Source organism: Eleutherodactylus coqui, chromosome 1 (assembly GCF_035609145.1).
Source record: "Eleutherodactylus coqui strain aEleCoq1 chromosome 1, aEleCoq1.hap1, whole genome shotgun sequence".
Taxonomy (NCBI): Eukaryota; Metazoa; Chordata; class Amphibia; order Anura; family Eleutherodactylidae; genus Eleutherodactylus; species Eleutherodactylus coqui.
Genome location: NC_089837.1, coordinates 73341864 through 73366224, shown reverse-complemented (window position 1 = coordinate 73366224; position 24361 = coordinate 73341864). Strand labels below are relative to the sequence as shown.

Below are 24361 nucleotides of genomic sequence, written 5' to 3'. Positions count from 1 at the left end.
TAAAATCCATGTGCCGCCAGTTTATTTATGCCAGAAGCCACTGCTCATTATTCCCTTTTCTCTGCATGATGCATTACATCAGTTCAACTGCACTTATTTACTCTCCGCTTGACTCATACCTAAATATATGTCATGCTGCAACAGCGAAGAATCCCGACACGTCTTATGTTTCCATGGTGGCTGTCAAGAGAGGAGACATCAGGCACCTGTCCGTCCAGAACCTGAAGGGAACTCGTCACCAGGACATTCTCCGTTACACTAGGCCAAGTCAATAATGCTGAGGTCATGGTGGCGACCGTTCAACAGCGAGCAAACGATCAGCAGGTTGAACTAAACAGGTTTACGGCAGATGTCCTTTTCTTGCCGACCTCCTCTGTCATCCACAAGACGTGAAGTGGGTCACTTAAGAATTCACCAGAAGGAAGATCCCTGTGGGGTGGCTGAAGAGACTTTGCACACCAAGACAGTGAGGATAAGGGAGCTGTGCATTAGATACAAAGCCTGTGGTTGTAAAGAAAAAAGAAAAGTTTTCGGCAAGGGACGAGTATCAGAAAAACGTTTTTAGGATACTTTTGTGGACTACAGCAAGTTGTCCAGTAGCTTAGTTGTCTTCTCAATTTACAGCTTGGTATGCGCTGAATGATCACTGCATTAGGAACAACTAGTTCTTCTGATCGGTAATGCGGTACAACGTGATGGCCACATTACGATCTGTTCTCAGGTAATGTGTGGACCTCTCAGCAGAAGACATTTGGTAGTTTTAGCTAAATGTGGTATCTTGAATGGCTTTGACTGCAGGCATATTGTTGGTGCCTGGAGCTGTGGTGCCAGTATTTCGGAAACAGTTGCACTTGTTGGCTGTTCCCGAAACTATGGTGTCAAAAGTGTGCCATGACTGGTTGAACCATGGACAGACATACGACAGAAGAATACACAACAGCAGACCAGGTGTGGTTGAAGACGTCTGGTACCTCTGCAACAACGTGCCGCAGTGGACCAACTAAACCAGCAATGCAACAACAGAGAAGTTAAACCATTTTCCTAAATTACCACGTGGTACGTCTACAAAAATGTACACTAACAAAGCAGCTGCAGCGGGCATGGGTCAAGTTGAGCATGGAGAATGTTCACCACCTTGTGGAATCTGTTCCCCGATGTCTGAAAGCTGTGATTACCCAAAAAGGTGGACCAACCTGTTATTGAGTAGATGTACCAAATGCAGTGATTGTTCAGTGTGTATGACAACCAAAGGGTTAGCCTTGGTGGACTCGCTTCTGACCAAGACACCACTGTGGTTTCCTCTACCCATCTCAAGAAATGTCACCACATTAACTCAATTCCTTAGCATGTATGGTGCCAGGGAATTCTCCAAAAGTTCACCCTGAGCCACCTCCAACAAGTCACAGAGACATGTCAGATTTGTATCATTGGCGAGATGTTCCATTCACTCATCGTTGGTTGTGGTCACAGCTCTCAGATCCCTCGAATGCCATCTTCTAAGTCAGAAGACAGGAGCAAAACTGCAAACAAGAAAGTGTTTAGCAAGCTCACCACATCCAAGGAATCCTCCTCCTAGCCCGAAAAGTCATCCGTTACGTTATACATAAAGTGAAAAGATCCAGAACTCATTTTCTTCACCAAAAAGTTCAGAACTTTTGTGTCCATCTAAAAACAGTAGCAATAAAAAAAACAGACAGAAGACTCACGCATTTCGGACCTCCAACACGAGGTCCAGGCTATGAGTGAGGACCTCGTGTTATAGGTCTAACTTTCTGTTCACCGTTTTTACTTGCTACTGTTTTCAGATGCACACAAAGTCCTCAACTGTGGTGCAGCTACAGGGGCAGCAGCGGTCCCAATTGAAACCAGGGCCCTAAGCCTGGGGGAGGGGGGGGGGGGGGGCACATAATACCTCAACTGTAGCTTCTGTTCTTGCACAGCGCAGTGTTGTGCAGTCTGCATCAAATTCCCCGTCGCCTCAATCATGGTTCCCATAGTACCGAGAGACACCGAATTTGAGGAAACAGGGAAGAGGATGCATCCAGCACACACTGCTGTATGCTGGTGCAGCACATTGAGAGGATAAGATAATGACGAGGTACATTAGGGACCATTTTTACTCCTGGGAACGAGGGGGACATACAGAGGTAGCACTATTACTCCCAGAGAGTGTCGGGGACGCACAGATGGGCCCCTGTTATTTCTAGGGGTAGGGACACACTAAGAGGCCCTTATTATTCCGAGAGAGGGATGCAGAGTGGCCACTATTATGTCTGGGGGACACACAGAGGGGTCACTATTATTTCTGGGGGAGAGGATGTACAAGAGGGACCATTTTTTCTTGGGGGGTGAAGTGGGGGATGATGCACGGAGGGACCATTAGGAGAATGCATAGAGGGACTAATATTACTCTTGGTGGCAAGGCACACTGACGGGCTATTATTACTATTATAGGGTGGGGGTGGCACAGACTGACCCCTATTACTTATGTTGGAGATGAAAAGAGGGCAGCCAAGATATCTAAAACTGTTTGGAGCACCAGTTTTTTTCCAGTTGTCTTCAACTAATAAAAAACTTATCACCCGGCACGTCTTGCACAGAGTTCTTCACGATGGACCTTCAGAAGTCTACACTACCTTATGGAAAATGACGTGGAACTACATGGCTAAATAGTCAAAGATGAAGAAGACAAAAACCACAAGAGGACAAAATTAGCTCCTCATAGAGCTCCTTCGCAGGATGCCATGCCTGTCACGATCTAGTCTGTTCTCCACTGACAGCTGCTCCACCATCAAAAGCCGAGCACTTCTCCGAGTGACAGAAGCGGGTCAGGGGAAACAAAGTTCTCGTTTTCCAGTCAAATAAAAATAAAAGCATCATTTGAAGTGTGTGGAGGCTCGGCAGAATGTTAATCAGTCTCTTCACAAGGAGAAGAAACACTCCGAGTGTCCCAGCTGCAATGAGCTTATCCTCTCTTATATCAAAAGACATCGACGAACCCAAGCGTAGCTCCCAGGGGCCTATAAACAGAGGCAAGAAGAAGCCATGGAAACACAAAAGAAGGCAATGTATCTCCATGCTTAAGATACAAAATGAGAACAGAGCAGATCTGGACAATCCTAGTCTAGGACTCCCAAATCACTGGCTGAGGAGAAACAAATACATATATGCTACCCCCACGGTGAATGCAAAAATATTGGTCAGCGCAGGATATTCACCCCTGGGTTCCCCACCAATCCTGAGCAGCGCGGTTATGTGTCCTTCTCCCTGCACAACAGAACAACCGGTCACTCGCTATGCAAGAAACTGCAGTCACGTGAGTGCTGCAGCGCCCTGCTTAGTAGGAGCGCAGCTGTGAAGGGAAAGTTTAGAAAGGGAAGCCGTGTTAAAGCAGCGCTGGGCTCCTTCATTCTCAGGATCGGTAAGGATCCCAAAAGGTCAGACCATCAACAATCAAAGTCACTTTATAAGATGGAAATAGCCATTTACATTGGCTGTAGGCTAACACGGTATAAAAACATTTTCAGATTTGTTCACAAGACTTCTTCAAAAAGTTTATTCCCCCATCCTAGACACTTACAGTCTACAACTCTCGGGCTAACGATCATTTGTCTCACAGTAGTTTCCTCCGGCATCCCCATACATATGAACATTCGGCTCGGTCGAAGAGATGGAAGATCCGGAAATGTAATAGCTGCTTCAGCTCCCGTCTCCCATGACTCATGTCTGGCCCCGAAGCACTGACAGCGGGCCGGGAAATCAGCTCATCGTTGGGGATTCCAAGCGGCGGGTCCTCGGCAATTAACTATTGATGATCTATCCTGAGGATACATCACACTCCACTTTTTACTTAACTAAACCCCTTTAAGCTCGTAACTGGACCAACCGAGGAGCCAAACATATGGCATAGTTTGATGGGCGCTGACAACTTTTGGTTGGCGGAAGTAGTATGAATGACACTATAGATAACACTCATGACCTCTATATTCATATTATATACCAAAATTTCTCTGACTTTATAATACTGCAATGTAGCGGGGTGTCGCCAATAGTTTTTAAACGACCCTCGTATGCATTTAATACTGGCTCTGAACTGTCTGGGTTGTTAACCCATTTAGGACCAGGCACAGTAAAAATATGGCGCCTGGTCCTGGGCTTTAGGCTTCGTTCACATGAGCGAAATGGCATCGCTGGTCACAGCACTGGTCCGTACGATATCGCAGTCTTCTCGTGGTGATACCACAACTTTGCAGCACTACAAAGTCGCATGTGGTGCTACAAAGTCGCGCAACTTTGTAGCACCACATGCAAGGATTTGGGGGGGGGGGGGGAGCTCAAAATATAAGCCCTACCCCAAAAATAAGCCGTACCAGAAGAAAAAAAAAAAAGAAAAAAAGAAGTATATATCACCTCTCCTGTGCTGTCTGGGCCCCGCTGCAGCTTCTCCCTGAAGCCCAGCATTGTTTCTAAATCATCATCTTATGGCCGGAAGCGCTGGCTGTGATTGGCTGACGCTTAGCTGTGACCCAATCACAGCCATTCATCAAGTGCTGGCTGAGATTGGCTATGTATGAAGTAACCCATAGGAAAGCATGGGCTTCTCATACATGCGATTTGTATCATTGTAGCAGTGCGACTTTGTCGCTCATGTGAACGAGGCCTTAATCCTAGCTGTATGTATAATCACAGTGGGGATTAAAGCCTCCTGTCTCTGCAATCATTCAGAGGAAGGACAGGTTGTCAGCTATTACTGACAGCTGATAACCAGGAGAAGGCAGCGCTGTGTACTAAAAAGTGACGGTGGAAGTGTAACCTCCACTACGGGAGCCCGGGGGGAGGGGGGGGGGGGGTCATGTGACTGCCGGGATTCCTCGCTATAGCAGAGCTGCAGGGTTGTACTAGACCCTGACCAGCTCTACCAGTGACTATTGTCACTACAGGGGATGATTTCCCCTGTAAGTGGGGCTCCAATCGATGCCCCAGCTATAGTGGAAAAGTGCCAAATAAAAAAAAAAAAGCATGTGAATGTCCCCCAGAGGTCTTATATGACATCATGGAGGACACAGATAGTAAAAAGAATAGTTACATAAATAAAACAAAATTACAGAATAAAACAATATAAACATAAAAAGAAAATGACTTAAAGACCTGTGCGCCTGTGATCCAAAACCATACATATTATATACCAAACCGTCTGAAACAAAACGAGGGACCCGTTTCCATAATTTATTTTAGCGTAAATATACTAATTAAAAAAAAAAATTACTAGAAATTTTAAATAATTTGTTTTAGCTTTTTACCCTCAATAAAACTAAAAAAAAAGAAAACGGAAAAAAAGGTCAGCAAAGTAGACATTTTAAAAAATAGCCGTATATGTCTCAGGAAAAGAAAAAAAAAAAATACAGCGAAAATAATTTTGGTAGCCAAAGGAAAAGAAATAGGGCAGCAAAAACACCACATGGGTAAAATACCTAAGAAGTGTCTGGTCCTTAAAGGGGTTGTCCCACGGCACCAAGTGGGGTTATACACTTCTGTATGGCCATATTAATGCACTTTGTAATGTACATTGTGCATTAATTATGAGCCATACAGAAGTTATCAAAAGTTTTATACTTACCTGCTCCGTTGCTGGCGTCCTCGTCTCCATGGTGCCGACTAATTTTCGGCCTCTAATGGCAGTCCGGGTCTTCTGCTGTCTTCAATGGGGCCGCTCGTGCAGAATGCCGCCTCCGTGTAGCTCCGCCCCGTCACGTGCCGATTCCAGCCAATCAGGAGGCTGGAATCGGCAATGGACCGCACAGAAGCCCTGCGGTCCACAGAGAGAGAGGATCCCGGCGGCCATCTTCAGCAGGTGAGTATGAAGACGCCGGACCGCCGGGATTCGGGTAAGTACTACCCGGTTTGTTTTTTTAACCCCTGCATCGGGGTTGTCTCGCGCCGAACGGGGGGGGGGGGGGGGGTGTTAAAAAAAAAAACGTTTCGGCGCGGGACAACCCCTTTAAGCTACAAAACAGCCTGGTCCTTAAAGGGGTTGTCTCACGAAAGCAGGTGGGGGTATACACTTCTGTATGGCCATATTAATGCTCTTTGTAATATACATCGTGCATTAAATATGAGCCATACAGAAGTTATTCACTTACCCCCTCCGTTGCTGGCGTCCTCGTCTCCATGGTGCCGTCTAATTTCAGCGATTAGACGCGCTTGCGCAGACGGGTCTTCTCTCTTCTGGTCAGTCCGGGCACGAGCGGCGTTCTGGCTCCGCTCCCTTCTACACGTCATCGCGTAGCTCCGCCCTGTCACGTGTGCCGATTCCAGCCAATCAGGAGGCTGGAATCAGCAATGGAACGCACAGAGCCCATGGTGCACCATGGGAGAAAACCGCAGTGCATCCCTGGGAAAGGACCGGCGGCCATCTTGGGAGAAGAATTTTATAAGTTTATCTTTCATCACATCGGTGAGTAGCAAGCGGTTTAAAAACCACTTTAAAATGCTATTCTATGCCGGGAGGGTGACAGGGGGAATGGGCTAATTTAAAATTTTGAGGTTTTGCCTCGGGACAACCCCTTTAAGGGGTTAAATTGACATCTGGAGAGGTTAAACTTGCCCTTGAAACCTATTGCATTTTATCTAGCCACCTATATCCCCAAATGTGCAATTATGATAACATGGAACAATAGTGCCCTTTTAATACAAAGACAGGAGGAACATACTAGAGAACTCGTATGAGGAAGATAAAGTACAATGGTTTACTGGCAGCGCATTCATTCATTCATTCATTGGTCAGACAAGTACAACACTGGCATACTAGAAAAATAACGACCCATCTATATGTAGGGGCACAGCAGTCCTTCTGTACGGCATATAGGTCTCATGGTCCAGAAACACTGATTTATATACATCTAACCCATGCAGCTTTATATTACACACACAGCTGCAAAAAAGTGAACCCTTTGGAATTACCTGGAATTCTGGATTGATTACTAAAAAAAATGTGGTCTGATTGTTATCCAAGTCACAATACTATAGTCTTATTGAACACACTTAGTAACATCCATAGTGCAAGCAGGGGAAAAAAGTATGTGATCCCTTGAACTTTATATCCTTTAGCCCCCTCTTTAGCAGCAATCACTTCCACCAAACGTTTCATCTAGCTGCAAACAAGATTTGCACAACATTGAACAGAAATTTTGGACCATTGTTCAATCAATATTTCTGGGATGCCTTGCATGCACAGCCATCCTCAGGTTATGCCGCAGTACCTCAATAAAGGTAAGGTCAAGACTCTGACTTGACCATTCCAAAACACAAATTCAACAAAACATTCTTTAGCTGATGTACTTGTGTACTTTGGGTCTCTGTCTTGCTGTATCACCCAATGGCTCTTCCGCTTGGGATACAACTATTGGTGTGTTATCAGATTGAGTTTGTCTAGAATAGTGACGAATAACAATCATACCATATTTTCTTAGTAATCAATGCAGAAATCCAGGTAACTACAAGGGGTTCACTTACTTTTTCTTGAAACAGTATGTATGTGCATACATAAAACTAAAAATAGTCCAATTTACCATTTTTTATAGTATCTGAATTAAATTATATACAGATGGTGCCTATTGAGTTTTTTGTTTTGTTTTGTTTTTTTAAGTAGACCCCCTTCTGATGTCATCAAGTAGAAATCTCGGGCAGGGTCCTCAGAGTTCAGACATGACAACATCTCTGGAAAAGTAAATACAATTATCTCGGAGTACAGAGGCTGCGCTCCGGTTGGGTTTACACAAACATTCATCCCTCGCTCCTGTATCCCGGCAGAACTACAAAGATGAATAGTCAGAAGTCTAGGAAAGTTACCTTAAAATCCATATAGGATACACAACAGTGGCCCTATTAGTTGTCACCCATCTTACTAATAATGTCTCAATGGAGTTTTCCAAATTTGGCATAACCCGTTAGATCCTACAGAGTTACACAAGTTCCAGAAAGGACAGCGGGCGCAATAATTTCTTACTGGCATAAACACTTTTTGGATTGTTTTCTTTTAAAGGGGTTTTCCCAAAACTTAAAATTGCTTCACAGCCACTCTGTCCTTCCTGGTTGCTGCTGACAAGAACATGTGACTGCCGCAGCCAATCACTGTGACTTCTATAGCCGCGTACCGTGACCATAAAGCAGCTTGCTTATGACTTTAGAGCAAGACGAGCATGAGCTGTGTGAAATGAAAGGGGTTGTCCAGTTACTGGTCAACAAAGCTCCAACCGTCCCAAGATGATAAAAAGGGCCACTACTTACCCGTCCTCTGCCACGGAGATCCAGCAACCTTTCTCCGCTGTGCTCCCGGTGATTGCTGTGGAAGATGACGTCAGCAGAAGTCAACTAACTGCTGCAGTGTCACTGTACATTTTCCTGGCATCATTTACTGGGCGCCACGATGCCAGAAGTTTAGAACATTGACGCTACAGCGATCCGGTGACTTAGGGATCTTCCACAAAAATCAGCAGGAGAAGCTGCGGGGCAACAGCACTGGATCTCTACGGCAGAGATGGGCAAGTATGGCTAGTTTTGTTATCTTATTAGCGTTTTGTTGTTCGGTAACCAGACAATAGCTTTCAATAGGGCAATATGAACGCATTTATAAGGGTTGCCCCACGAAAAGAACTCACATTTCCACCAGGTGGGTGATTAGTATCCGATTGATAGGGGCCCAATTGCGAGAATGGAAGTCTTGAGCATCCTCGATTGAAAGAAGAGGTGGTCAAGTGTGCAGCGCTCCAAGGTCATGCTTAGTATGGGAAGACTGTCACTTCGCAGTCCTGATTGGCGTTAAAATAATATTTGCTTAGTCATGTGAGGACCCCTCATCTTCCCAGGACTTTCACCGGCAGAGAGCATCTACCGGAACTCCGAAAGTGACGCTCATGTGAAGAAACAAGAGTAAGAAAAAGGTACTAGCGTCCAGGGTATTTTTAAAATAAATAAAAATACGATAAAGGGATAAAACCAAATAAAGTTTCACTTACTTTCACGGGGCGTCCGAGACAGAGAACCACACCTCCACCGTAAAATCTAGGTGCGCCTTGAACTGTCAGTGTGGAATGAAGTCAAAGCCACGATTCTAGGCTGACGCAATTATATTTTTAATAAATAGGGTACATCAAACTGATACGCAACGCGTTTCAGAGGTTCTTATGAACACCATAAATACAATGTTTTTACCTCTCGTTTTATTTGTGCTTGATAAAGGAAGTAGAACCCTCCAAAACGCGTTGCCTATCAGTTTGATGGACTCAGTTCAAGGCACACCTGGATTCTAGGGTGGTTCTCTGTCTCAGGAACCCCGGAGAAAGCAAGTGAAACTTTATTTGGTTTTACCCTTTTATCATATTATTCTTATTGATTTTAAAAACCTTTGGAGCGCCGGAAGTTTTTAACTTACTCTGGTACTTTAATCTCTATGGGATCGCCGGTGGATACAAGCGCTCTGCTGTCTCCGGAAGTCCCATAGAGATGAGAGGAGCTTTTTTTACGCTGAATTGTGCAACTATTTACAAAATTCATACCAAAAATAAAAAATGGGTGAAATCTAAAAAATACATAGGAAAAAAAACTAATGCGAACTGAGCATACATGTTTAACAAGGGGCTTGAACTCAGGACAGAGCTCTGCTAGCACCAACATGACACCAGGGTGTTAGACTGTAAAATATGCAGGGACTTCAACGAATTCTTCAGGCTGGTGCAGCTATTTATAACCCTTTTCTTTCTGGCCACTGGTCAAAGTTTTCCTGGTGAATATGTGCTGCTGGGATAGAAGCCCAGACCGCGCAGACTTTGGCCTGCCAGGCACAGCAGACCCACCCATCGGAAAGACTGCCTGTTTCATGACGGTGTCGTCAGCTCAGATCTATAATCCCCGGACTCATGTCAGGATCCAAAAACTGACAGAAGTGAACAAATGGGGAACCGCGCAAACCGCGCAGAGCTCGTTGGTAACGCCACCTTCAGGATTTTCGTACTGACTAGATTTTTCCTTTATATCGGATGACAAAAAATACAAGGGAAGGTCATACTGCCGTCATGGCGTACACTTGCATTATAACTCCCTCCTATCAATGACTCATAGCCCACCAATATTACAGCTCTTCAAAAAGGTGGCCATGCACATTAGAAGGAAGTCCATCGAACGGATGATGGCCTGCTGATCGGCACTACCCACAGAGACTTTAGTATATATTGGCATTTTCCGTGATTCTCACTGGCCATATACGTGTAGTGACATTGCGTGATGGACAACCGATCTTTCAGAAAAGATCATTCATTCAACTATCAGACAAAAATTCCAGACGCATTCGACCTCTTTTCTAGACGGCCAAAATGATCGATTAATAGATTTCACCTGACAAACATTTTTTAATCATTGAACAATCACCACCAACCTGAGGCCCCGGGCATATTTGCGCCTACAAAATTTGTGCGCAATACGCAGAGAGTGGAACCCATTAATTTCCATGGGTTTGCTCACGTGTGTCTTTTTCCAACACATTTCTGTTGCGCAGGAAAAAAAAGCGCAACATGCTCTACTTTTCCCGCGGATTTGCGCACCAAAGGTCCCCCTCGGTAAGGGGGTGCACAAATGTATGCACAGTACGGTCCCTGCCGCTGCTCTCTGGAGCTCCGGGCAGGCTGCCGGGCACTTGTCAGTGCATCTTTTGCTGGTATCAGGGTTTTAAGCCCCCGCTCCGTCAAGAGATTGCTCTGATTGGATCCTTGATCACTGGCTTAGCCAATCAGAGCAATCTTTTGCTGGAGGTGGGGTCTTCAAACTCTGTTACCAGCAAACGATGCTCCGTCGGCGATGACAAGTGCCCGGCAGCCTGTCCAGAGCTCTGGAGAGCAGCGGGAGGGACCCAGGCGGCATCAGCTAGGCGAGTATTGCTTTTTTTTTTTTTAGGTAGTGTAGCTAGCATTTGCGTTTAGCGTTTTTAAAAACGTGATACACTCCCAATACTCACACGCAATAAACCGGCCTAGCCATGAAACAATAAATTGTTGCAGATACCGTATGGGTCGATAGATTTCCATGGATGCTGCAGAACGCGGTTCTATAACAACACAATCAAATCCAATTTCCGCAGCACAAGAGTGAGGCGAGATTATGAGACGGTCACAGAGAAGTACACAGTGAAGGTCCTTTTAAAGGGCCTTTTACATGGCACTCAATAATCAGATCCGACTGTTCGCTTGCCGTTTCAGGCCTTGTGCCAATCATCAGCTGACGAACAAGCGAACGCTCATTCGTTGGCTCATTTACACAAGCACAAAAAGGTTTTCTGGTGGACGGCACTAGGGAGATGAATAATCGCATTAACGATCCATCAACCCCATACAACATATCACCTATCTCTACATACATAATGAATGAACACTGCCCAACGGGGTTATTGTTGGTCAACGTTCGCAAGATATGCTCAGTCGTTCACATGCGCTGCACATTCGTAAGAGCGATCGAATGATCGCTATTTAAACCGAATGATAAGTGAATGAGCTAAGTGAACGATAATCGTACAGTCTAAACGCGCGCCGACGAACGATCATCGTTCACTTTTCATTTATCGTTCATTATCCTTGGCTCGTTCACTTACACAAAAATTACAGCACATATTAGAATGTGATTTGACCCAGAAGTTTGGACCTCAGAAATGGCTCCTCAAAAATGGCGCAAATGGTAATCCGAGATTCTGCCGCAATCCTGGATCTCTCTGCAGATAACTATTCCTATATGTCCCCAGGGAGGCAATTAAGGGGTTAATCCAGTTATAGAATATTATGGGGCAGATTTATGAAACGGTCTAAAAGAACGGACAACTCAGACAGTTGAACTCTTAGACAGTTCCATACCCCCCCCATCACATATTAACCCATTAGATCACATTCGCCTTACATATTAGTGAAAGCTTTCCATCAAAGCTCTTAATAGCGACAAGTGAGGTCATCCATTCCGTGTCCGCGATGTAGAATCTCGCTGTTGTGTGTTTACTTGTTGCTCAACGGCGAGCAGCTTCGCGAGGCCTGTCCGCATGCCAGCAGCGTCATAAACAGGCCGCCCGTAACCGGACGTCATTAACAGTCATTTTATGTGTCCTCACCAACAACACCGATAAGACAAAGCTGCTGCCATAGCAACATCGGGGCGCAAACCTGACAGTCCAAGCGCCGCGCCACTTAATGTGATTTGGAAACGGTTAATTTAAAGGAGAAGACGCCTCTATGGCCGGAGGGCTAATCCCACCTAACTCCATTAACTTTTTAACTGCTGTAATCCACTCTAGATTAAAAACAGGAGTAGCAGCAAACTTCTGGAGGGATAACGCGGACGGGCTACAGGCGGCTGTACGCACGGACGGGCTACAGGCGGCCGTACGCACGGACGGGCTACAGGCGGCCGTACGCACGGACGGGCTACAGGCGGCCGTACGCACGGACGGGCTACAGGCGGCCGTACGTGCAACATTCTTCATCAATGTTCTGATGTTTTTATGACCCTGCTGATCGTAATGATGCAAGCACGTATATCGGACACAGCCGACCGTCCACACCCAAAGTTTTTACGTGCCTCACAGCGAATTATCGTGCAGACTTCATCAGGGTGCCAAATGCACGTTACGGTTAGGAGCCATAAATATTTAACGCTAACCCGGAATGTTCAGACACCTAGTATGGGAGAAATATAGATCAGACAGGTTAGGTTTTATGCCGGCTTCACATATTTGAGGTCAATGGGTTCGCTCACATTTCCATATTTTGACGCGCATTTTGTTTTCGGAGGGGGGGACCTGTCCTATCTTTCTGTGTATTTGCACATCAAAAGGTCCTCAGAAGTCAATAGGAGGGGTGCAAAAACACCTGCAATACCCAAGGAGATGCACGATAACACTGCAACTCAGACTAATTAGCCAGCGGTGTGTGTTTGCATCCTGTGCGCAAAAAAACTGAAAAAGTAGAATTAAATATGCCAACACGTGCAAAAAAAATGCCTCTTTTATTGTGCAAAAAAGTTGCGCCAAAGGCGAGCGCAATTACGCTTTCGGTCATGTGAAGCCGGCTTTAGTTCTTCAATATTGTTACTTTTCTGCAGAACTAAACGGCGCGGGCAGAAATGAGCATTTGCGGCTCTATAGCAAATATACACTGAATGGCCACTTTATTAGAGACCCTCGCGCTGATTGGAGCTATTCTGTATAAAAGTTTGACATGTGACCCATGCAAATCTACCTTGGATCAATTTCAGTGTGAATCCTCATTAGATGGGAAAATCCAGCGATCCGAGCGACTTCCAAAGAAGCCTGGCCATCGGTGCTGAACTAGCCGGGGGCCAGGATGTCATACACTGCAAACCTCATGGGGTTTTCTCATGTAACAATGTGGCAAGTAAACTGAGAATGGGGAGATTGAGGAAAAACATTCCACAAAAAGGGATCATGAGGATGTAAAGAACCCCTCCACAAAAGGGGTCAGAGGAGGATGTCAAGAATCCTTTGGGCAAGCACACAAACAAACTGCAACCAGATACAACATTGGTATACCAACTAACGTGTCCGAACGCACAACTTATCATTCCTTAGCGCGGATAGGCTACAGCGCCAGGCGACCAGTTCCAGCGCCATTTCTGTAAGAGAGGCAGAAATGTGAGACTCCAGCATAAAACTTGGATTACTGATCAGTGGGGAAAAAAAAACATCTCATCTGGTCAGAGGAATCCAGATTTCTGTTGCTGATGGGAGGTCAGAATTAGGCACAAGCAGCATGAATGGATGACCCCTTCCTATCAGCGTACGGAACGTCAGTACCTTCCATCTAATTTGCGGCAACTACAAGCAGCTTCCTGTCCGCAGGGGCCGATATTCCTGCAGGATAGTGGAATTACGAGACGATGAATTAATACAATCCAAAAGCCGTCCAAGTCTCTACTAGATGGGGGGGGTCTCTAATAAATGGGCATTGTCTGTCCACGAAGGAGTCCAAGCAACTTGTAGGGAAAGTCCTGAGGATCCTAAGGATGAATGAGGGAGTCTGAGGGCAGCGAGACCACAGGCCGCCCGTCTGGAGCTCCCGGGGACATTGCTGGCTGAGGTGTGGCCTTTTCCTGCCGCTCAGAAGACACAATCGCTCCTCAGTCCATCCCGTGATCCTCGCACACACGTTCCCCTGTTTATCTTCTTACTCCAAATGCCTTCATTGTGAGATCACACAGCAGATTGTGCAGCGCCGTGACGTCAGTAGCCGTAAACCGCGACAGACACCCAAACAAACTGTACTGCTTTAAATGAATGGAGCGATGGCGCAATAATCTCTGCAGAAGTCATGAGATTCCCAGCATGTGCTTACACGGAACGATCGTCATCAGATTCCTGCGACCTAGAGAGAATCTGAAGATTATCGTTCAGTGCGAATGCCTGCAGCGATTGAACCGTGATTGCCGTCCTCGCGGAGGATCCGCAGGCATTGAAAGGCACAAACTTTCGATTTTTTTTCCCTATAAACTAGCGTTATACAAATTGCGTATTCCGCAAGCAGAAAAAAAAAAACACACACATAGCATGCTCTATTTGAAGTCAGCCGACCCGCAGACCATATCGGGCTGCGGGTACCCACGTCATCGCTTAGTAACGGCGCAGGAAAAAACAATGAAAAAAAAAAAAATGTACTGCGCAGGACCGACAGCGAGCCAATTCGGTCATCTCCATTACAGAGAAATCAGGCACGCTGGCCAAAGTCAATGGAATTGCGTAAATGCGCAGCGAATAGGCATGATACATATTTAATCACTGCATATGTATGCAAGAAGGCAGGAGGTATCCTTGAGACCTCTTGCTTTTCCTCAGCGCATGTGAAGAATGCAGTAAATCTGTGCACAAAAAAAGCAAATTTGCGCACAGTTTTCGTTCTGTGAAAATGCTGTGTATTCCAAGGACCAGAACGGCATACGCTAGCAGAAAAGGCTGAAAGAGAGCCCTGACCACCGGCAGAGGCAGACTGCCCATCGGATGATCCGGGGCTCATTAGCATATGGCGCGGGAGAAAGTTATTGGCGGCCATCTTCATATAGGAGACACTTTCGCAATGTATACATAACAGTATAATGGGTCGATAGGTCAAATCTGGGTGACACCGATGCTGGCCATTAATTACCTAGCAGGTGCGTCTGCTCTCTGCTGCTTCACAGAATGACAGGAGTCTTGGAGAAATCTACTACAACTCCTATCATCAGGTCGCACCCCACTGACTTGAACAGGCAGGTTTCGGCCACAAACCATATGAGAATAGTGGATGCTGCATGAAAAAACCGATATATGACACATTGACTACTATGGGTCCTTGGGTAGACCAAGTCCGGTCCGCTGCAGACTCAGCGACAAATATTTGGCCATAGTATGGAGGCCGTATAGACTCCTACTAAGGAGCCACGTGGACTCCATGTACTTCCGTACAAAATACGCTGGGTGCATCTTGTGTATTGGTCTGTCCAATAACCTACAATATCTGACAATCCGGCACCTACCAAGTGATCCTGGATTAAAAGACTTACTGCTAAACAGAAAACAATGCAGAACATTAGGACCACGCAGGGTCTGAGATTTCCCGTGGACGCTCCGGCTATGCAGTATACATTAGGGAATTGCTAAATATACGAGATCCCAAACTTGAAGCTCCGCTAGAATACATCGACAGCGGACTTCATCACGGCTGATAAACAGCTTCCACTACAATAACTGACTGATCGATCGGCTGCACAAGCATCGCGACGCTCAGACTATTCATATTTAATGTAGGACTGCCATCCGGAGTTTCAGCCAAGCTTCATTCTCCGCCGTTTTATTCATTATTGATTTTGCCGGTCTGGTTAACCAGTCACTGCTGATGGATCCGGGCCGAAAGCGAAAAACGCGGCCTGTATAGTAGCGTTATACGGATATATTAACCTAGGAAATCAATGGAGGGGGTCTCATACAGTAAGAGGCCTCATACACAACAATGCCATGTGTGCAGACCTGGAGGGCAGCACATGGGCGACTCCTACGGATCTGTTGGCACAGCAGGTGGCATTCTGGAGGTACCATGTGCGCTATAACGCCGCACGCGCCTCTACTTTTTCCTCTATGTGAAACCAGAGGCACAAGGAAGAACCGTATGGGACTCTAGACTTCGCCCGTGGTCATGACCCTAAAGCCGGCTTCACACGGACATAAGTGCATGTACGCAAGCGGGCTGCAAAAACACGGTAATAGATTTGCTCTAAGCGAATACTACGCAGTCCACAGCAATCATGCATGCAACATGCGTATTTGCGGCATACGTTAAATATCCGTAGCCTATATTGCTAAAAGCCAAAATGGGACATGCTGCGGTTATTTTTCACGTAAAAAAACTTGAATAAATATCCCAGGTGTGAGTGATCCTATAGAAATCAATGGGCTTTTAGCGCATTATATTAGAAGTGTGAGAAATACACGTGTAAGGCCACTCTCGTACAGGGTGCTCTCTCGTACAGGGTGCTTTCTACCGAACGCAGCACGCCGTCCCGATCGCCGCAGTACAATGCCGTCACTGATTTCAACGGGCCCTCGCAGACCAGTGCTTGATTTTTGGCGCTTTATAACGCACCTCATCAGCGATGGGCTGCATTAACGAACTCTGTAACAGGTTTGAAAACGGCGTGTGAAATCACAGAAAAAAACGTAGCGGTGTCACGCAGCATTTTCTGAACGCATATGAGAGAGCAGCCTAATACACCAGTGACAATACGCTGTTAAAGAGAACCTGCTCTTTCATTCTGCAGCGCTCCGTCGTCCGTTTTTTACCTCCTCCAGGCAGGTAGGAGCCAAAAACGGCCAACGGAGCACGAACACTGTAGACCGAGAGCGTAGGTGCTCTTTAAATGTAGCTTACAAAAGATGGCCGCCCCCATAGACAACAGAATTTAAAAAAAAAAAAAAAGAAAATAAAAAACGATTCGAAAAATGGGAAAATATCTGCTTTTAATAAGTAAAAAAAATTCCGTCCCTTTAATCGCGACGCAAATCTCTCCACATCCATTGGACGGAACGGTTATACCCCATTTAACATAACAAGCAAAGCATGGTCCAATTAGAAAATCCCGAAAAACGGATTCGCAGGCGTCTATGTTTTAGAAACCACAGCGGAGTGTTAAAAATGAAGAAAATAGTTGTAAGGAATTCCCAGGCTGGGAGGACAGACGGAGCAGGCGGCGGCGGCGGTGACGAGGAGTGAAGTGTCATCGGTGCTGACGGAAGAGCAGGGAGGAGAAGGACGGCCTGGGAACAGATCGCCGCTGTGAAGTCTGGGGGCAGAGGAAGTTGGCTCGCAGCTCCTCCACGGACACAATCTTGGCAGCGACAGAAGACTTGTGACACATTACTAAGGGGTTGTGTATGAAGACCCTCCTAGTAAAACAAGATGGCCGGCAGATACGGCCGGCTCACAAAGAGTTGCGTCAGTAGCTTATACGCGCTCAGGAGACGTTCGCAATCGATTTGTCATTTTTTGGACAGGTCTCAAATACTTCCAACTGTCATGTCCAACGTACGGCCGAGAACCTCGCACTGCGGTCAGACATGGAAGTGACCGTTACTCGGACGGTAATGTCCGGCCAGCGACAATCACTTGCGGTCGCAGATGATTCAAAAAAATAAATAAAAAATTAATTATTTTTGTCTCCGGCCGGTCCATCACATATCTATTGCTGGGGAAAACCAGGTAATAATGTATTTGGCCACTATTCCAGCTCCCACTCACATTTTCCAGACTGCCAATTAAAAAAGCGCAGACAGTAATTCGTTACTCCACCCGACCTTGGCTGTGTAACAAGGCAGATTTGCAGTTAAAGGGGTATTCCCAGCTCGGATGGTTATGGTATATCCATCTGGGCCTAGAAATGGTTCAGATTCCAGTGATCGGCGAGAATCTGATCTCTCGGTTTACATATACGTACAACGGAGTGACGAACAAAATATTAGTTGTTCAGGTTTTGTGCGCAGAAAAGCTGAACGACGATTGGCCCGTGTGAACAGGCAGCGGTGGTTCCTCTATGAACGATGGCCTGTTTACTATGAGCGGAGGCGGTAAAAATGTAGTATAACATGGCAGCCATTTAAATGAGGGCTTCTTCAGATGAACGTGTGGTGGCAGCGTATTACGCACCGTGGTTTTTGCGCATGTAATACTCTGAATCTGCCATAGGTTCCCATGTTGCCGCTCATATATACTGCGGGAAATACATGCACAATAAAGATCACAGCATGTTCTATCTTGGCGAGCATTATGCGCGCCAGGATAGCGTATGGCAATTAGCGGCACGCAGCAAGAACGTAAAGGTCATTGCGTACTTGCTCCGCAACTGTCTTTCATGCGGGCGGCACGCAGCAAATTACGCTTATGTAAAGCTGCCCTTAAAAGGGGTATTCCCATCTGAGAAATCATGGCCACGATGTGAATTACTCCCCTGCATGAGACTGTTTTGGAGTCCGGAAACGGACAAGCGGATTGTCTTTTGCTGTTTTGGTAACTCCTATAGTTGTAAGCTTACTCACCTGTTGATATCAATGCAGTGTAATATATGTATTGCACTGCATTGACATCAACAAGCGAGTAAGCTTCTATAGGAGTTACAAAAAACATATAATATACATATATTGCCATCAATGCCTTGTCAATGAGGGACGGACCTCTAGGCTCCACGAAGAAGCCTAGAACGAAAGGTCCGCATTGTTATACCAAACACATTGCCTAGAGAGGAGCGGTGTCTGAGAAACAGATAGGGGGGGTACAGGACCCTTCATCTGACATGTGACAAAGGGTACGAGGGGTCAGACCTGCCACGAACAGAGCCAGTTCTGGCATATCCTAAAAATGCTAATTTTTGGAATTACCCTTCAACAACTACACATATGCTTAAAGGGGTATTGACTGATATTTTAGCAGACTTAGGCCCCATTCATATCTGCGTTGGAGGCCTCCAGGACAAGATTTCGGATGGCCTAGAACAGCATGGGAGAATGACAGTTGAAATACCAGAAGCTGGATGGATCTTAATATAGTCAAGGTTTGTTCAGCACCGATCATCAAGGGTTCCAGTATTTTTGTTGTTTGTCTCCAAGGATGTCATGCTGTATCTGTGGGCAGTATGTTACATAGTAGGAGGAGCGGAGCAGATTGATATATGTAGCTCTGTGGGAAAGAATTCCATATACCGGTAACTTATCATTTATTGATCTAAATATCTGCACATTCTGGGCTTAGGAGTCCAGTGGGCGGTCCTATCGCTGATTGACAGGCTTTCCCCTATGCTGTGCATACAGAACCACTGATAGAACAGCCCACTGGACTCCTAAGCCCTGAAAGAACAGGAATTTAAAAGAATCTTTTCCCATAATCCTATATATCAATCTACTCGGCTCCTCCTGCTCCACAACATCACGCTGACAGATCAGACGCAACGGAACAACTGACTGATAGAAATCCCATAATAGTCCAGCACAAGTTATGTGGAAACTAGTATTAGAGCGCTCTTCTATAAGCATTTCATGGAGTCAGCACACGTTGGCACGCTTAGGTCACCCTCACAAAATAAATGACCTAGTTTGGCTCGGCCCTATTTAGGCATGATGGAATAGGATAAGCCCTGAAAACGTAGGCGGCATGTTCCCTTATCATACCGGGTACTTAGTAGGCGTCTATATTAGGTCGGTGTCTTAAATCGTGTCCTACTAATATCTAGGGAACTCCTGAGAGCAGCATACCTAAAATGGGTTATATGGACGGGCACTCCAGCCGATATGCTCATCTGCCTGTTCTTTAAGGGCGTATTTACACGGGCAATTTTCCCACGCGAGTTCTGTCCGAGCGCGACGTGGGTAGTACTCGCACAGGAAGGAGAACCCATTCATTTGAAATGGTTGATTCACATGACCAAATTCTCTCTAAGGCCAGGCTCACATGAGCGGATCAGACTCTGCCGCCCGCAGCGGATTCGTACCTGGGACTGTGATGGAAAAATTCGAAAATGCATGCCTTTCGATGCCCATGTTTTAGCGTGAATCGCCCGCTCAGACGCCGATCACAGAAACCACAATTGCAATCCTGTCATGTGAGACCGGTCTAATGTCCTATTTTGGGGCAATTCGTGTAAAGTTGTGCGCATTGTGAAATAGTCGTTTTTTTTTACGGACCCACATTACACTCGCCTGTGTGAATGCAGCCCAAGCGCTTTTTCACATGGTGATTTTTTTGCGCGAGTTCGATCTTCAATAGGACCTAACAGTAACAGAACACATTGATTTGAATGGTTCTATTCACACAAACGCAGCATGTCCGCTCCAGGTCTGATGGTCGGAGGAAAATTGCCCATTCAGTTTGATAGGTGCATTAAAAACTACGGAATCCGCCCACAGGACGTGCGAGTGTCCAGGTTTTTTTACAAAACCATTGACTTCAAAAGGAGGAGATTAGAGATGAGCGAACGTACTCGTTTCGAGTAATTACTCGATCGAGCACCGCGATTTTCGAGTACTTCCGTACTCGGGTGAAATGATTCGGGGGGGGGGGGGGGTGTCGGGGGGCGGCGTGGCGGAGCGGGGGGTAGCAGCGGGGAACAGGGGGGAGCCCTCCACGGCGCCCCCCCGAATCTTTTCGCCCGAGTACGGAAGTACTCGAAAATCGCGGAGCTCGGGCGAAAAAGGGGCATGGCCGAGTAGGTTCGCTCATCTCTAGAGGAGATCCATCTTATGTTTTCATAGAACCAAATGGATGAAAGTGCGTGAAAGCAAAAAAAGTACGAAAAAAAGTCCGTTTTTCACAGATCCCAATTGTACTGTGAATAAGGCCTCATCATATCACATGAGGACAGCCGCAGCCTTCGTAGGGCATACACGCGGCATACCTCGACAGAAGGGTACAGCGGTGAAGAGTGCGCCATAATCTTTCGGAGAATCCTCTCGATGGATATCTAACTTGTCCAAGATGGCATAACACCATCTCGTAGTTAGTATGTGGCATCTGAATCAGGCTGGCAGTGCCCTCGCTCCCACAAGAACACTGTAATGTCATCCTTGTGGTGAAGGCATAAGACTCCGATGACCACAAGCCATGTTTACAGATCACTTCCATCTCTCCTCGCGATTACCTCAGCCCACAACTTCTCTATACGCTGCCCGCTGCAGACTTCAGGCACCTAACACTGTCTATGCCAGTCGTTACCCACCGATAGTCCTTGAGATATCCTAATACATAGTCTGTGTAAGCCTGGGCATCAAACGTGACCATACGGGAGAACAGCGGGGTAACTTCCAAGTAGCCGAATGAGCCACCTGTCACCTGTAATTCGCAGATGGCAGGGTGCCCCAAGCAGCGGAGATAGGGTAGCAGAGTGACAAAGGTCACCGGCACGTAGATGCCAACAGCACCTTATAATAAAGCCTCAACCATAACCATCCAGGAACTGAAGGGTTACTGAATAACGGCCTACGAGGTTTCCGTCTACAGGGTCATGATATTCTTTGCTCTATGTAGGAAACTGCTCAGAGGAGTCTTCTGACCCTAAAGCCATCTCATTCAATGTTACAATGGATCCATTCAAGACAGCAATGATCAAACAAAACTGGGGCAAGTAACGCCACTCATAGAATTGCCATAGGCCCGTAAACTACTGTAACTACTAAAGCAGAACAGAGATCTGTCACTTGGGACCCCCACGGATCTGTTGTTCTCTGTGCCAGTGTGCTGAGCAGATTTCTGCAGGAAGCATGTAGCTCCGTTTCCACTGTGGTGGTCAGGCTTGGTATTGCAGGCCATTCATTTCAATGGTAACTTTACCTGCAATGCCAAGTCTGGCCACCGCAGAGAGAACAGAGCTGTCTGCTTCCTGCGGAAATCAGCTTAATGCATACCGGCCCAGAAAACAGCTGATCGGTAGAGGTCATGTGACGGATCCCTGCTGATCTACTATTGATGATCCATCCTGAGGAAGCATGGTCAATAGTTTACAATTAGACAACCCCTTTTAAATGCTCGGAAATATGGCAACTCAAAGTGCAAGGAAGTTCCACTGTGCAATTTGAGTGGGCATCTAGAGAGGTTGGTAGTCACGGTACTGCAGCGGGCACTGGGTTTTACAATGACTTTGGCCACGTTGTGTTGTACTAGTTCAAATTGCAGCGGGTCACTCAATATTTAAAACAATCATGTCACCCACTCACATGGTGCCACCTGGGCACTGGATGGCAGAAGTAATAGCATGGCACAAGTTCAACTTATAACTACAGTATGCTAGGTGACAACACAAACAGAGCCACCACCACATAACGGTGCCAGTCCCATCAGTATCACCGTAGCCCAAGTATACCACCCAGCCATGGCACTGCCCACACAAGTCACCATATAAGGCCTCCTTCACACTTGCATTGGCCATTTCCGTTTGGATTTTGTTTGTCTGTTCTGCTTTTGCAGCAGAAAAACAGAAAGCAAAACGCAACTGAGTGCGCCATTTTCTCTCCGCTGATTTCAATGGGTTCTGAAAATTAAAAAACTGAATGCTTTCGGTTGGCATCCATTCTGTTTCACGGAACAAACGGCGCAGTTTAAAAACGAACACATCCCGATTTTTTGAAACCCCATTGAAATCAATGAAAAAAAAAAAAGTATCCATATAAATTACATTTTTCTGCTCCAAAAAAAACGTAACATCCAACGAATGGAATTAAAGGCCCGGCCTCACCGGCGCTTTCATGTACGCACATAAGAAAAGGGTAAAAACGCAGGCATTTTTTCGTATGCGCGGTATACGTTCTAACACGTTTTTCATTGTAAACTTCATGAAGTTTTAATCTTCAACACTTTTTTTGCCTTTAAAGCGTTCGATCACAAAAAAACGTATGAAAACGGCGGTTTAACCCTCTATAGCCTATAGATCCGTTAACCGCTACGCTCTCACCCTTCTGGGGTAAAACCGTGTACGTTTTACGGACGACCATATGACAGTGTGGACGGGCCTTACAACGCAGTATGCCAGGTGGCTATAACACATCCGGCGCCACCACAACTGTCAGTGCCACTCTATGCTACCAAACTATGCCACCCAGCCTTGGCACATAAGTGCCCATATTACCCCAGCTTACCCTGGCAACGTAATCCCCCCAAAGCCCGTACTTACCAGCAGACTTTCTATATTAATGGGTGAGCGCGGGTTCTTCAGTACGGTCTCCAGCTTCACCCGCCGGATGGCCATCCCCATCTCCGGTGGCGAGGTCATCTTCGTGGAGGTGACAGTCCCAGCTGGTGTGAATTTTTTTATAGAGGTTATATCCCACTTGGATTAACAAAAGCCCCCTCCAGTAAGTGAAGGCAACATGGGGGCTGCCCCCTAGAGGCTCAGTAGTAGAACTGCACTACTTTAAAAAAGTGCTACTTTCTGCAGAACTCTATAGAAAAAGTGTTCCCTTGTAGCCAGTGGGGCTGCAGGAAGCGCAGGGTCCTAGAGGACGACGACCACCTTATATAGGGGAACCTCCAGCAAGTGTCCCGAGCAGTGCAGCAGAGCCCCCCTCTGTACCCCCTCCGGCAGGGCTCATGCAGCAGCCGGGGAGAGGTGCATGATCCCCGCTGCAGGACGCTACTCTCCGGGGATGGAGCGCTCACTCCCGCCGCCGCAGCGCCGTCTCCCCGTCCTCTCCCTGCGAGCGGCGCCTCTTCTGCGCCCTCCTCTTCCTCCTCCCGGCTGACCTCCCCGCCCGGCTGCCGCCGCTGCTCTCTCTCTCTTGCCGCCTTTCTCCTCCCCGCACCGCGCTCTGTCCGCTCCGCTCTTCTCTCCGCCGCTAGTCTCGCTCTCCCCGGGTCGTCGCCGCTGCCTCCCGGCCGTCCATAGGCGTGCAGAGCTCGGTGACAGAGCGGCCACCTCCCCGCACGGCCCTCCTCTTCCTGCACGCACTACACACCCATGCCGCCTGGGAGACGGAGCGCTAACTGCACCCGCTGTGCCCGCTGGGGGCGGCAGGAGGAAAGCCGATTGTTGGCCGGATTACGCCATAGGGTGTTAGGATTAGGAGGGTTCAGGCATCGCCATGTATGTACACAGCACTCCTGCAAACCCTGGTCCGCTCATCCGGCATCCGACTGTCCAGGAATCATCGGAGAGCAGAGGACGGGATGGGGTCCTGGAGCAGAGTGCAGGAGGAGAGGGGCACAGAGCAGAATATGGGGGGGGGGGCACAGAGCAGAATATAGGATGGGGGGGCACAGAGCAGAATATAGGATGGGGGGGGGCGCGGAGCAGAGTATAGGAGGGGGGGGGGGGAGGA

The 24361-nt window shown here is 46.9% G+C and overlaps 1 protein-coding gene across 2 annotated transcripts in view; it reads right to left on the bottom strand.

Annotated features, from left to right (window-relative positions):
- Positions 1-24004, bottom strand: part of ROCK2 (Rho associated coiled-coil containing protein kinase 2) — a 147590-nt gene extending 123586 nt beyond the window's left edge. The window contains exon 1 of one of the 2 annotated variants that reach the window (XM_066597210.1): positions 23218-24004. In XM_066597210.1, the coding sequence (XP_066453307.1) occupies positions 23218-23316 (99 nt within the window). In that variant the 5' untranslated portion in view covers positions 23317-24004. The remainder of the gene's footprint in view (positions 1-23217) is intronic. The other variant, XM_066597220.1, reaches the window with a different exon arrangement.
- Positions 24005-24361: the final 357 nt, after the last annotated feature.